The 15,672-nt window shown below is 41.5% G+C and overlaps 1 protein-coding gene across 1 annotated transcript in view; it reads left to right on the forward strand.

The window, feature by feature from the left end:
• tmc3 (transmembrane channel like 3) overlaps positions 1-15,672 on the forward strand; it is a 54,407-nt gene that overhangs the window by 33,576 nt on the left and 5,159 nt on the right. The window contains exons 10-19 of the mRNA XM_074623818.1: positions 652-799; positions 1,539-1,648; positions 1,752-1,830; positions 3,163-3,426; positions 6,638-6,766; positions 7,032-7,099; positions 7,490-7,618; positions 11,154-11,264; positions 14,436-14,561; positions 14,680-14,758. Of these exons, the coding sequence (XP_074479919.1) occupies positions 652-799; positions 1,539-1,648; positions 1,752-1,830; positions 3,163-3,426; positions 6,638-6,766; positions 7,032-7,099; positions 7,490-7,618; positions 11,154-11,264; positions 14,436-14,561; positions 14,680-14,758 (1,243 nt within the window). The remainder of the gene's footprint in view (positions 1-651; positions 800-1,538; positions 1,649-1,751; positions 1,831-3,162; positions 3,427-6,637; positions 6,767-7,031; positions 7,100-7,489; positions 7,619-11,153; positions 11,265-14,435; positions 14,562-14,679; positions 14,759-15,672) is intronic.

The raw sequence follows: 15,672 nt of genomic DNA on the forward strand, positions 1-15,672 counted from the left end.
ATTCAAAATCAAAATGTTCTGAAGTAATATGTTTAATTATATAAAACTTCCGTTATGAATTGTTCAGAGCTTTCTGACGATGATTTGAATAAGGAGCAATACGTTCATTGTTTTAAAGTTGAGTCACTTACTGAAAGTCAGCATTAAACTGGTCATTTTAAATGTCTGGATTCATCAGGACAGGTGAAACAGGTCTGAAGTATTTACGTCAATAAGTTCCATACAAACAGTTCCAATGGCTATTATTAGTTATTCTTAATGCTTGTCATCGGTACCACCGGGTCCTATTCTACCGAAATCAGACGAAATCATGCAGGTTCACCAGAAACTCCTTCAGCTCAGACTCCAGGGAGGCCTCCGGCAGCGACCAGCCCACCTTGGACAGACTCCGATCCAGCTGCCGCCTTAAAAATGAGCTTTTTTACTTTTATTCAAAGTTAACAGCTTTAAGTAAAGGGTGTGTTGGACTGTGTGTTGCAGTGAGAAGAGTATGCCATGCGAGTGTGGTGGCAGACTACAGACCGCCTTTTTATCATTTCCCAGCTGTAAATGCATATATCAAATATTTTGAGGAATTACTGTGAACTTCCAGATTGTTGAAGATAAGATGTGTGCTCTTTCACTGATCAATGTATTTCTGTGTTTCTTCAGGGCAGTTCTGATCAGTCTGCGTATCTTAGCCAACATCCTGGTGCTGCTGTCGCTGGCCGGCAGCATCTACATCATCTACTTTGTGGTGGACCGTTCTCAGAAACTAGAGCAGGAGAAGCCGGAGCTGACGCTGTGGGAGAAGAATGAGGTAGCAGAGCAGAGCAGACATCATTAGTTTGATTAGATTATTCAACATACAATACAGTTCCAAGGAATCGATGAAAGTGGAAACCTGAGGCTGATCTAGAGGAAAACATGAATGCTTTCAATCCTATTTAGAACATGGGGTAGTGTTCAGCCTTCAGCCTCTTGTGGCCGAAATGAGTATTACAACAACAAACACACAAACAGAAACCCTGGCACAACCTTTTTTCACCTGTTCTTAAGTCATAAACTGGATGAAAATATAGCAAGCCCCCAGGAAGAGTGCTGGGCTGTGAATAAAATTTTCGTATTCGCCAAACGGCGGTACTACAACTTCTGTGTCAGTCACGTGATGCCATTGGACCCAAAAATACTTTTTCCTATAGACTTACATTGGTAAAGAGACGTCTGTAACTCAGCGGATAATTTGTTTGAAGGTAAATCAACTTCCCAGTACGAACACTTGAATAGTCCTTATTTGAATTATTAGGCCCTAAAGGTTGTAAAATGCACTAATAACTGAATCCAGAGTTATTTCCCTTCCTCTGTTCATGTGAATGAGACCCATACCAAGGCTGGAGCGAGGGCTGGGAGGCCGAGTTAAAGGAAACACTACTGCGCCTGCTCTATTTGCACAATCGATATGCGGAGGACACTGTCATCTGCATATTGTGTAATCAGTTTCCAGGAGAAATGGGATACACCCTCCCTGCCAGTAGCTTTCCTGTTCTTCCTCTCTCCAGGTGAGTGTGGTGGTTTCTCTCATCACCATGATTGCTCCGTCTGCCTTCGAGCTGGTGTCTCAGCTCGAGATGTACCACCCACGAACCTCGCTGCGATTCCAGCTGGCCAGGTACTCCATCACTGCTGCCTCATGCAGCACCAATTACACTCTATATAATACATCACAGCTAATACTGCACACTAACATTGGTCATATGTTCATGTGTTTACAGAGTGCTTGTTTTATACCTGGGGAATCTCTACAGCCTCATTATTGCCCTCCTTGATAAGGTCAACAGTATGAGCTCTGCTGTGAGTATAGAAGCTGTCACCTCATCCAAATCACGATGTTGTTTTCTTCTGAATAGGCCCGATTCACCGTAATGTCTCTTCAAAGTCCGAAAGCTTATGATTATATGGCGATTCTGGGATAAAATCATGAGTATATCCTTATTGCTAAATATGATTGCAAAGTATAAGTTGATTAGGTCATCCAGTGCAGGCATAATACATGGCAGGAGGCAGCATCTGTGGTGTGATGGGGTTTTCAGAGTTTCTTTCTTGTAAATTTGTGACTTTATTCTCAGAGATTTTTTATTCTCAGAAGTTCTGAGTTTTTTCTACCCCCCTCCTCCGGCTCCGTATTTGTTTTTGTTTTGTTTTTTTACCTGTAATGGCCCTAATACGCCATCATACACTGTATGGTTGTATGTGTTAAAATTATATTTTATTATTAAAGCAATAGCATAGCATAACATTCAGAGAAATATGCTTATTTATCTTTTTTCCGAAAGTGGTATGAGAAAAAGATGGATATCAATGTCATGTATGTGTGTTTAGCACAAAGCTGGAATCAGGTCATGTTAGCTTAGTTTAGTATAAAGACTGGAAGCACAGCAGCACTTGTTTTATTTACGCAATGTTGTGTTAAACATGAACAGAAATGTGAAAAATTACATATTTAGATTTTTGGGGAAGTTACGTGCTGGAACTATCTTATCATATATTTATTTTAATTTGGGGGTGTGTGGGCAGCATTTCATTTGCCTTTATTGAACAGTCGATAGTGAACTTTGAAGGAACGGTCATACATGCGCGGAATTTACATTTGCCTCCCGTTTACTTCCACTCTATGCGAGTGAAGGCGCGAAATTTTGTTTGCTTCCCATGGCAAAAGCAAATTCGCCTCTTTGCATTCGCGTGGAGTTCAACTTTGGTGAACTGTTAGGTGAATATCGCCACGGTAGGCGATGGCGAAGTAGCAAAGTATCTAGGACTTCTGTGTGGTGTCTGTGCCCGGCTGTTGTTCACCACGTTACTCTCCCTAAAACCACAAACAGTTGTTCATACATTTCTGTTTGTGTACGGGTTAAATGAGATTGGAGTGAGCCAGCCAGACTAGCTGTTTCCCCTGTGTGCAGTCTTTATGCTAAGCTAGGCTAACCTTGGCCTGTCTCAAGCTCTGCACTTAACACACAGGCATGAGATTGATGTGTGTATCATTTCATCTCAATCTTGGAAAGGAAGTCATTTCCCAATATGTTGAACTATTCCTTTGACACCAGCTATTACATGATTAGTTGCCCATATAGGAGTTAGCATAGCATGTAGCTGCTGATGGATCATAGTATATGTGTCTTCCAGATCCCAGTGAGTCCAGGTAACTGGTCTGACTCCAGCTCCTTCCTGGCCACCATCTCTCAGCCTGAGGTAGACAGCCTCTCCACCCTGGTTTCTGAGATCTCTGTCGCTGAGCATCACAACAGCACCATAGCGACCATCGCCACGGTGCTGAACGTTACGAACACCAGCACGCGCAGCTCGAGGACCGTCTCCAACCAGACAGCTCTGTTCGAGAAGAACACCCGCTCTCAACAGGACCCATGCTGGGAGACCTACGTTGGACAGGTTCTCTCTTCTGATTGCTATCTGTTATTATTATTACCTCCGCCAAGGCCGAAGGCCCAGGAAGGAGGTTATGTTTTCACCGGCGTTGGTTTGTTTGTTTGTTTGTTTGTCCGTTAGCAGGATTACTCCAAAAGTCCGCAAAGGATTTGAATGAATTTTTTTTAGAGGGGTGGGGTGTGGCAGAATGAACAATCCATTAGATTTTGGTGGCGTTCTGGAACATGATCCGGATTCAGGAATATTTTTAAGGAATATTTTTAAGGATTCGGATCAGTCTGAGCATTAAAACCACAGTGTATAACACATGCGCAGTGTAGCTGATGAACATCAGCTGGCCGTCCACGGTGAGGCTGCTGAATGAGAGAGGCATCCGCCGATACGTTACAAGGAAACACGCCTTGTTAATAACAAGCTGACCACCTCACGGTACCGCCAGCTGTGATCTGTGATCTGTTTTTAAAGTCACGCACCTTGTCGGAGGTCTGCGCTCTCTGAGTGCCATTCTAGATATACATATTATATCCAACATATGGCATGTTTCTTGTCTTTCTTCAGGTTGAAGTAGGTTCACAAAAACTGTTAGAAAAGTCACACAAATTCTAATGATGCCAGATTTTACTTGTGATCTGAATGTGTTCCCTTACGGTCAAATTTGGTTTTGAAACATTGAATAGAAAACATTTAATTCAAGGGCAATAAATAGATATAGAATACCAACACAAAATATACTGTTGATGTACAAACATTTGCTAATTAGCAGTAAACACAAAGTGCAGCTGAGACTGATGGAAATGTTATTAGTGCTACAGGAATGAGTCCTAAAACTCGGAAATGAGTTAGCATTTTAGCACTTCCGGTTCCCTCGTCTGGAAGTCAATGGGTTTTTAGTTCGATGCCTGAAATAAGGTCTGTGGTTAACACAAGCTGAAGAGATTTTAACGTTTTCTTCTAAGACATAAAATACATCGATAAATACCCCACTATATTATGTGTCTTAAAAAAGGCTAAATGAGACTACTAAACGTCCTCACGCCGACTCGTCTGCCTTTACAGCCTCGTTGTGTATACAGTACGACCGTGTTTATAGCCTAACGTTAGCTTTTTATTTCTGCCGACTGCATTTACACATCAAAACCATAAAATGGTGTTCATTTGTGAAGATTATCTTGCTGAGCAAAACGTGTCAGTATCATACATGTGTGTTTGCCACAGAGCTGATTTTCTGCATTAATCCAAAACCCAATAGAAAAATATCATTGGCTTTTTGTTGAGGGAACCGGGGCAATGCTAACTTCCTGGTCGTCCTACAAAAATACTTCATCCCTGGAGCACTCTATTATGTCATAAAACAAGGTATTGGACAAAGTGAAATGTCCAGAAAATGGCACTAGAAATGTCAGGGGAATCACCAAAGTTATTACAATTCATCCTGAATGGGACATTAATGGCTTAATAAAAAATTCATGGCAATCCAACCATTAATAATTGAGACATTTCAGTCCGGCCCAAAGTGGCTGATCAACCGACTGACTAACCATCTAAAAATATATACAGTACATGAAGGCTGTCTCTGCCTTCTGTGGCTGATGGACACGCCATTAAGCATTCTACTTTATGTCTCTGTGTTCTCTTTTTACAGTCCCTACATGATAATCACCAGGGACATTTCTGACATCTTAATCAGTCTGTAGATGCATCTCATCTCTATATACAGATATCTGCATATGAATGCAGAATCAGCAGTACAAGTTTTTGGTATCAGAAGGTTTCTTTTTATAGTCCGAGTAGTTATGACCAATCACATTTGAACAGGCTTTGGTTGAATGAAGGTAAAAAGTCCATGTGGAGAGCAAAAGAGGTGGAACGCATCGGTCAAAATGAAATCTGGGACCCCACCGCCTATCGTCTGATGATGATTTAGCTTTTAATTAGCTTTTTAGAAATGTATCTGCATTCATATGCAAACAATCCGGTCGTCTCTCAACTCTAACTCCAGTCTCGCGTCTCAAGTTGCTAATTGGACTGAACGGAATGACCAGCGCCAGAGGAATGCTATGTCTACATACGGATACTTCTGTTAGTGCACTTCCATGTAGTAAACTGTGTAAACTATGTACTTACTTGCAGAGGTGGAGGACTCGAGTCACATGACTTGAGGACTTGAAACTTGCTTAACTAACATTGATAAAAGACTGGACTTGACTTTGACTTGGTATTCATGACTTGAGACTTGACTTAGTTTTGAGACAGATGACTCGAAAGGACTTGACTTTATTTTTAAAAATATTTTCATTTTTCTAGATATTGAGAAGTTACGTTTTGTTTTTGAAACATTGAGTGATATGCGCAAACCTGGCAACCTACTCGGACGCAGCAGACAGTAGACAGCAGAGGCCAACGCAGGAGGCAGCGAGCTATCATGGAGTGGCCTAGTCAAAAAATAATAAAATTTGGATTCAATGATTATGTTGTCGATGACGGTAGTAAGAAGAGAACAGCGGTATGCAAGGTCTGCTGCTCACAAATCAGTGGCACGACCACCACAACATCCAACACCACAAAACTCGCAGAGAAAAGGTATGTGAGTGTGTCTTTTTAGCTAACTTATTGGCTGGTCAAATGTTAGCTAGAAAGCTAACGTTAAGTTTAAGCTACGTTAGACTTGGCTTTAAATCGATTATGCATTTTATTGAGAAGACATATCATCAGAATTTCGTATGACTTGACTTGTGACTTGCTTGACCTGAGCAGGGACTCGACTTGACTTGCTTGATTCTCACCACAGTGACTTGGGACTTGCCTGAGACTTGAAGGTTAAGACTTGAGACTTGCACATGTGTGACTTACTCCCACCCTTGTTTACTTGCGTAGTGCATGAATTTCGACAGGGTAATTTTAATGTTTCAAATCGAACACGTCTGTCGTACACTCACTGGAAATGATGATGATCGCTTCTACTGATGGCTTCTGTCTGACATCAGTATAGTGATACTTACATTTCTATAATGTTCACCGGAGCGACTGCGACCGCCACTGGAACCATCCCTTCCGCTATAAGAAGTGTCCAGCGTTCCACACTCTGGCTGAAACACAAAGCGAGACATCACTGAGCAGGTTTTAGCCTGATTTGAGTGGTGAATAATTACATGAACTGCATATGTTTGTATATTTACATGTTGTACCCACGGTTTGTGTACGGTGTTGTCTCCAGGAGATGCTGAAGCTGTCCATCATTGACATGATCTTCACTGTGGCCAGCATCCTGCTCATTGACTTCATCAGAGGCTTGGTGGTTCGCTACCTGAGTGACTGCTGCTGCTGGGATCTAGAGAGCAAGTTTGTAAGTTGTACACAAGTTGAGTTTTTGTAATTATAAAACTTTAAAAGCCTTTTCTTTGAGCATCAGTGCAGCTTAGTGCACCTATCTTTAGGTTTAGATTGCTGTCGGGATGTTACGAGAATTTCAACAAATATAAGAAAAATGTTTTTGAAGAAACCCTAGCTTTAACATCAAATGCATCATTTAAAGACCCCGTGGTTGAAAAACTAAGAGAAAAAAGAACATACACGACATAAAATTAATGCTTTTTTCTGTCTTTTCTCAGCCTGAATACGGAGAATTCAAAATAGCAGAGAATGTTTTGCATCTGATATATAACCAAGGGATGATCTGGTAAGTTCTTGTCTAAAATATCTGACAGAAAATGAAATATGGAGGATATCTTTCTAATTCCACTGTATCACCTTGGCCTCGCCACCGTGTGTGTAATCGAAGATCTAACTCAGAGTTGATAGTGTGGCCGGTGCTGACCAGTCTCCATGGCCCTGTTTAAAGGACTTGGCCCTCTATGATCTCTCCATTACACCTCTGTGACTGGCTCCACTGTATTTCCTCAACTCATTTCAGAAATGTCGCCTTGCAGCGATGAACATAATGAAGCGAAACCACAAGCCACTGTAATGTCTTTTATATGGGGTGTGACCCGGATGGCTAAGTGTGTGTGTGTGTGTGTCTGTGTGTGTGTGTGTGTGTGTTACTGACCTTTCTATTTCATTCCTCTAGGATGGGGGCGTTTTTCTCTCCCTGTCTTCCTGCCTTCAACGTGTTGAAGCTGATCGGTCTGATGTATCTGAGGAGCTGGGCCGTCCTCACCTGTAATGTTCCCCATCAGCAGGTGTTCCGAGCCTCCAGGTCTGACACACACGTACAAACACACACGTTTGTGGTGTTAAAGGTCCCATATCGTGCTCTTTTTCAGGTTCATACTTGTATTTTGTGTTTCTACTAGAACATGTTTACATGCTGTGATTTTCAAAAAACACATTATTTTCCTCGTACTGTCTGCCTGAATATACCCGTATTCACCCTCTGTCTGAAACGCTCCGTTTTAGTGTATTTCAATGGAATTGCAACGGAATCGCGTTGCTAGGCAACAGTTTGGGTCCATATTTACTTCCTGTCAGCTGATGTTATTTACATACACTGCAACAGGAAATAAACTCTGACACATTTAGAATGTTTACATTTAAAACCGGTAAATGGTCTAAATATTGTATATTTGTGACATCACAAATGGACAGAAATCCTAACAGCTTGTTTCAAACGCACAATTTCTGAATATGGGCTTTGTGTATTTCTCCGTATATTGAGCGCTTTGATAGTTTAACAGTATTTATATATCACTTAAACCTGCTTTATAATATAAAAGACATGAAAATGTCCCTTTTTACAATGGGACCTTTAATATATTTGTATTTATTCTTAATATTGGTACACACTGCTGTAGATAACTGTTAAATGTGTGTTTGTATTGCAAGCTGAATTACATTAATGTGTTTTTTAAATAATCAACTGTGTTGATGTCACCACGCTGGCATCCAAATGCCAATGTCATTATCTGCCTAAACTGCATGTCATCTGCCAACCCTGGATCCTCTATTACGTTTTGAGGGAAACATATTTTCTCCTGGATTACAGTTACAGTTTTAAACATAATGTTGTAAATTGAAACAAAACAAAACAAAAAAAACGCAACAAAAGTACTTGGTTAGGTTTAGTAAAAAATAACATCATGGTTTGGCTTAAAATACTGTGCCCCCTTTTGGGTTCATAGAAAACCGAAGATCCCATAGACTTCAATGCAATTTGACGTATGTTTGGATTGTATTTTTGAGTTTGCATTCATCTCTTGTTTAACAAACTTTTTTTTTATACGCGTCTGATAATCCTTTTGCATGATGCAATGATTTGCAATTAATTTTGTCCTTCAGTGTTCCCCCCGTCCAACACAGTGGTTGGATATTGCTTATCCAGACATCTCTACATATTTGATTGAATCCTGTTAGACTAAGTGTTGTCTGTAAATAACCAACGTGTTAATAACCAACTGTTTGATCTATAGGCTGAGATTTAGTTGGAGACGACAGTCTGATGCTGCTGTAACGTTAATGTATGATGCTTTAACGTTAATGTATAACTGTATTACTGCAGCAGCCTCCCACTCAAGCTAACGTTAGCTAACCATGCTAGTCACTCTCACCAGCATCATTTAGCCATTTAGCACACTGACAGTGAATATTCACGTATCGTATGTGCCTCAGATGTCCGCCTCGGTTAACCCGCTACACAACATCTATTCTTTCATTACCTCTAACCGCTTATCCTATTCAGGGTCGCCGGGGGGGCTGGAGCCGATCCCAGCTGACATTGGGTGAAGGCGGGGTACACCCTGGACAAGTCTCCAGACTATCACAGGGCTGACACATAGAGACAGACAACCATTCATTGGGCCCCAAGTCGGGACACCTACGGGACATTTAGAGTCAACAATGAACCTAACCTGCATGTCTTTGGACTGTGGGAGGAAACCTGAGCACCCGGAGAACACCCACGCTAACACGGGGAGAACATGCAAACTCAAACCTGCGACCCTCTTGCTATGAGGCGACAGTGCTAACCACTGCAGCCAGCTACACAACAGCTTTTCATAATTTTCTCTCCTGTGACAGCGAGTTTCTTTCCCCCAAAAGGGAGCGCAGCCTCGGCGATGACGCCATGCTGGTCTGGTCTATAGCTTGGGGCCATAAAGACCCTGTATTAGATCTTTTTTCGATTTTTGAGATCAGCGTTTTGGGAAATATAGAGTGATATTGTGCTTTTAGCTGACGTGTGTCGCCTCACTGTTTTGACCGATGCTCGTTCATGTCTATGTAAAGCGAGCACAAGCATGAGCCCGACGCTGGCTTTTGTTGACTTAACGGCCAAAGGTGTCGCTGTTAACAAGCAATTTCTGATTCTTACATAGAGTCCCTTTAAAGTAGAAGTTTGGAGACATGTTTCAACGTCGTCTCTTTACTCTGTTACCGTCTACGAGGGACACGGTAAGGTCTTCCCCCAAATAGGGGCGTGGTCATGAGAGCCTACTCTGGATGACGTATTGCCGGTCTGATGTATAGAAGTCTTTCATCTCACACACACACACTCTCAGAACAAAAGGACACATGACTTCATGTCCATATTTTCTTTTATTCTCCATCCTCGTCACTGAGCTCTGCACAGTGTGTGCACGTGATCCTCTCTTTGATAAAGATGAAACTGCACCAGCACACTGCTCTTATTATTTATTAGCACCGATAGGTTTGTGGCTATTTTCTTCCTCCCTTTTCATTTTCCAGCTCTGCCGTGATGGTGACCAATCAGTGTGTAGTCCTACAGTACAGTATATGCATCCTATACACACACACACACACACACACACACACACACACACACACACACACACCACATGCCTCAGGCGCTCAGCCCACTCTGATTTATGTAACAAGGCTGTTATTGCCTCTTTCAGTCCTTATCAGTCACTCCCAGATGTGGTGGAAAATCCTAGCAGCCACACACACACACACACACACACACACACACACACACACACACACACACAGTCTAGTGTTCCTGGTCTCAAACAAGAAATGCAGCCACTACAATGGGAGAATTGATGAATTGGCGGTGAATTTAGTCAGCGTCTGAGTGAAAACATTCAGCAACGGGTCTTCATTCATGGGGATTGTTTTGTGAGTGACTGAGAACTTGCTTTAAAGGGGACATATTATAAAAAAGTGAGATTTTCATGTTTTTTATTATAAAGCAGGCTTAAGTTTTATATAAATACTGTGAAAGTATTGCAACGTTCAACCCACAGGGAAATACACACAGCCCGTATTCAGAAACTATGCATTTGAAACAAGCTGTCAGGATTTCTGTCCATTTGTGATGTCACAAATATACAATATGTAGACCCTTTACGCAGTTTTAAACATAAACATTCTAAATGTATCCCAGTTTATTACTGGTTGCAGTGCATGTGAATGTCATCAACTGACAGGAAGTACACATTGACTCAAGCTGTTGCCTAGCAACGCAATTCCATCGCAATTCCGTCAAAATGCGCTAAAACTGAGCGTTTAAGACAGAGGGTAAATACAGACGTATTCAGGCATCCTGCTACAGCCTCTGAAAGACGGTAAAGTCAGCCAATGGAAGAGGTTAGGGACAATGGTGGCCCAGAATGCAGTAGTCTAGGCTGACTTTCCCACATTTACTTCAATTTCGGCTGCATTTTGCAACAGACTGCTCTGAAAGCAACAGTAGAGCGAAGGTCTGAAAACAACAGGAATGAGAACATTGTTCATTTGAAAACATCCTTTTTCTCTTTTTTGCTTTGCCTTTCTAGATCAAACAATTTCTACCTGGCTATGCTGCTTTTCATGCTGTTTCTGTGTATGCTGCCCACCATCTTTTCCATAGTGAGATACAGACCATCACAGCACTGTGGACCATTCAGGTAAAAACAGAGTTTATATAGTATCAGAAGATGTGTGTTGTTGAAAGGTACTGCTCTGACTTATATTCCATATTATTTTTTTTTTTTCAGACTTTATTTTTTTCCCTTTTTTTCGAGGTTGTTTTCATATATGCAATTTACAGTTCGTAATTACAATAGTTTATAAATCAATAGTTTATAAATCATTTTTTTAAGTCGTTGACCTTAGAGACGAACACAATAAGTACACTAGGGAAAACAACTTCAGCATTCAAAATGAAATAATTTTTTTTTAAAAAGAATAATAATAATAATAATAATAAAAAAGAATAGAATAATAAAAATAAATAAAATAATAATAATAATGATACAAAGAAAAGAAAAGAAAGTAATAATAAGTTAAATAAATGAAGAAGTTAATAGCAAAAAAAGGGGGGGGTGGGGGCGCAGAGATATAGCAATATCATTTACATGGGCACGCACATATGTCAGCCTTCACATGTATATGTGAATGTGCTAACCCATGTAGCTATATTTTTCCTTCTGTTCTGACTTATATTCCATATCAATGGAAGGATGTTCCAAAACTACAGCTCTTCCTGTAATATAATAATAATATAAATAATATAAAGGATGTCTGGTGGTATCCCCAACATTTTTATGAAATATGATTTTTATTTTTATTTTATTTTTTTTTACAGCTAAAGCAATATGTAAGGTCCTTGTGACTACATTTAACGTTCCTCTGTGTTTTCCAAAGAAAGAGTAGCTCATTGCTTACATCACACACATGAATCTGTAAGTGAATCTCTGACACATGTCCTGGACAGGCACTACATGTACAAATCAATGTAGCCTACTGTGTCTACTGTAGCAAGAATTTATAGAATTTTAAAGCAGCAGTAGGCGAGATTGGAGCAAAAATAATTTTAAAGGGACTATTTGTAACTTTTTAAGCGTATAAATGTAGCGGGTCGCCACACATGCCCATTCGCACATGCGCGCTCACGTGTGGCTGGAGCCTCGTCTCCGCTGCCTGCTCTCCTTCACTCAAAATGCGCGCGCGTCCTCGCTGTCTCGCTCCACCTCTAGACGTGAACACGCGCTCACTCCACACTGCAGAAGAGTTAGTTTAGCTCTGAGAATATCTAGTGAATGCACAGGGGACGTTTGTGCAGAAATAAATGCTGCAGTTCCTCCAGACCAACAGAGTTTTCCCGTGTCTTGTGAAGTGACGGAGCTCTTCAGCTAGTAACGTTATCGTCTCGTTACCGACCGGGTGCCGGTGTCTCCTCTGCTCTCTCCGGCTGCGGGCGGAGAGAGCAGGGAGACACGCTGCAGAGCCCCGCTGCTTCAGCCTGCACTTAGGCAGGAAAAGCCAACACTAGGATCAGCATTGATTCATGGAGAGACCTTCGTCTGGTCAGCTAACATTACTGCCAAGCAGCTGAAATATAGAGTGATATTGTGGTTCTAGCTGACGTGTGTCGCCTCACTGTTTTGAGCGATGCTCGTTCAGGTATATTTAGAGCGAGCAAGCGTGAGCCCGACGCTGACTTTCGTTGATTTCACGGCCACAGGTGTCGCTGTTAAGAAGCATTTCTGAAAGTTACAAATAGTCCCTTTAAAAAGTTATTTTTATAAAACGGTCAATAGATCGTGACAGTAGTGCATGAGACAGGTAATCTGCAAAAAATCATGTTCCTCTGTGTCCTCCGGTGTCCTCCCAACGTCCTCCTAACGGCATCTGCAAGATTTCACAGAAAAAAACACCCAATCAGAGCTGATCTGGAGCCTTGCCATCTCTTAGAAGCTGTCAATCACTCGCGAACTCCGACCAAATGGTCAAACTAGGCAGCGCTGATCAAATATGAATCAATATTCTGTTACGTTAATGTCTATTTCTCTCCTCATATGTTTTCAGAGATCGTCTTGTAGTGTACTGTTTAGCTGTAAAATGAGAAAGTTTGTGACCTGGCAGCCATGTTGAGATCAGCTGAGGAAATACCAAGCACCGCCCACCGCCGGAGCAAACGTTCTCATTTTTTCTCATTTCTCTCAACCTGTGATTGGTCAAAGTCTCCCGTCACAGGCTAGATTGTTTAAAGCCTGAAAACAGAGCCATGAGGAGGTGCAGAAGTCTAGTTTTCTCTCAGAACACTTGAATTACAATATGCTGAAAGGTTGATATGGAATTTTTGCCCAATGATACCAACAAGATTCTGCCTACTGAAGCTTTAAACCAGAACGTTACCCTTATAGCTGATGCTGTCTGTAAAGTCTGTTCGCATTCTGCAGTCTGGGTCGTGTCCACTAGTTGGTATAAGGACGCTGCAGATGACAGCTGAAGGAACCGGCCCTCTACCTCCAAGAGGTCAGGGCACAGTTACGTGTTGGTTAATCTTGTGTGACAAAGAGATTTTCCAAACAGACGGGTTAAAGCATAATAATACAATTTATTCCGAACAATTAATGTTGCATAAGTAAGATAACAGAGTTTACAGAATTCTGGATCCAATCAACGTGTCCCTGACAACATACAATGCATGGGTCACTTCGCGAAGTCTGAACCCCGAGCTATCCCTGATCCAGCGTTTTTATGGTTTACACAATATCAATAGTCATGAGCTTATGGCACGTGATGTTTTTGCTGCATATCTTCTTTTTTGTTTCTTCTTCTGACTCCATCCTCCCGTGACCTTATGAAAAGAACAGAACATGCAGTCCCGTGTGCCTCCCCCCTGTCCTCACCCTTGAGTAGTTCAAAGCCTCTCCAAATGCTGCCGGAGATTATTACAATGTGACTATATAGAAATCTACAGTCACCGAATCACCTCCTCAAGGAACAAAACAGTGCAACAACAACTGAACAGCCCCAAGTCCTTCATTCCTTCACCCTGAGTTATGCCCTTAGAAGCTAATAATTGAGAGACAGTTATTGAGCAATCATGAAACAATACAACAGTTTTCAGCTTCCCTTATAAGCAGGTTATTTCAGGTCATTGTAAGCACTTTTGTACATAATAAATCCAACACAGCTAACAGCTAAAGTACTACTCGCTAGATTCTGCTGTGTTAGAGCAATATGAGGCATTTGAAGGAGGAGCTGCTACCTGCGTCTTTAGGTGCGGTTGTGTTTATATTGTTTTTAAATGTTAACTAAATAAAAAAGTACCGTAATTTGTGTTTCAGTGGTCAAGAGAAGATATATGACATCATCTCTGAGACAGTGGCCAACGACTTCCCCCTGTGGTTCAGTAAAGTGATGAGCTACGTCACTAGCCCTGTTGTAGTGCTACCAGCACTGCTGCTGCTGTTGTAAGACTGCACACACACACACACACACACACACACACACACACACACACACACACACACACACACACACATATACACATTAATATGCCATCTTGACTTGTCTCCCTGTGTGTTTCAGCATGCTGATATACTATCTCCAGGCTATTGCCAGATCCCTAAAATTCACCAACAACCAGCTGAGGATGCAGCTCCAGACTGTGAGTTTCTGATGAATAATGGATATTTTCAACATTTGTAATTTGTAGCACACTGAATCAAAACGTCTACATCCCTCTCAATCATGGCACATTTGCTTTTAGCAGCTTCAGTGGCCCTATATGACAGGAAGATACGGTATGGAAGTAAGCAGGAAAGTATGGCCGGTTAAAGCTACAGTTGGTACCTTTAATATAAATATTTTTTTAAAACTGTCACTGTATCCTGACAGTAGTACATGAAACAGATAACCTTTGAAACTAGAATGGCACTCGGAGAGCGCAGACCTTCGCCAAGGTGCCCGAGTACGATTGCCCCCCCCCCCTCTCCATTCAGCTTGCGCTATCATCCACGTGTATTTTTGTTTATGTTGAGATCAGCTGTACGTAGCGGAGCATCGTAAAACACTTCATTGAAACTGGACAGAAACAAAAAAAAATCACCTAAACCATCGTCGTTTCTCTTTCCAACAATCACCAAGTGTGCTTTGGTCCAACTCAACTGTCATTTCACCGAGTTTAATGTGAAAAAAAAAGCAGAATCTACAGTTGTTACCCCCCCCCCACCCCTCTCCAAGCCCCCCCTCTCTCTCTGTCTCTCTCTCTGAAGGAAAGAGGCGGGGTCATGCATCATCAACGCGTCATCAATTACACTGTGCATGTGTTGTACCCAGAGGTCTTAATGCTCTCTTTTTGAGTAATCCTGCTAACAGACAAACAAACAAACAAACAATATTTTTTGATCCCGTTTGAATTGTGCCATGAATCACACATATGATGTTTGTACATTTAAAACTTGTTCAAGTCAAGAAAGTATCAGTTTGTCGTAGTATCATTTAGTTTAGTGTGAAACCGCTCAGTGAACTACATCTCACATCTCGCACAATATACGTCACCAACACTACCTAGCTAGCTAA

The sequence above is a fragment of the Sebastes fasciatus genome, chromosome 2 (genome assembly GCF_043250625.1).
Source record: "Sebastes fasciatus isolate fSebFas1 chromosome 2, fSebFas1.pri, whole genome shotgun sequence".
NCBI classification, from domain to species: domain Eukaryota; kingdom Metazoa; phylum Chordata; class Actinopteri; order Perciformes; family Sebastidae; genus Sebastes; species Sebastes fasciatus.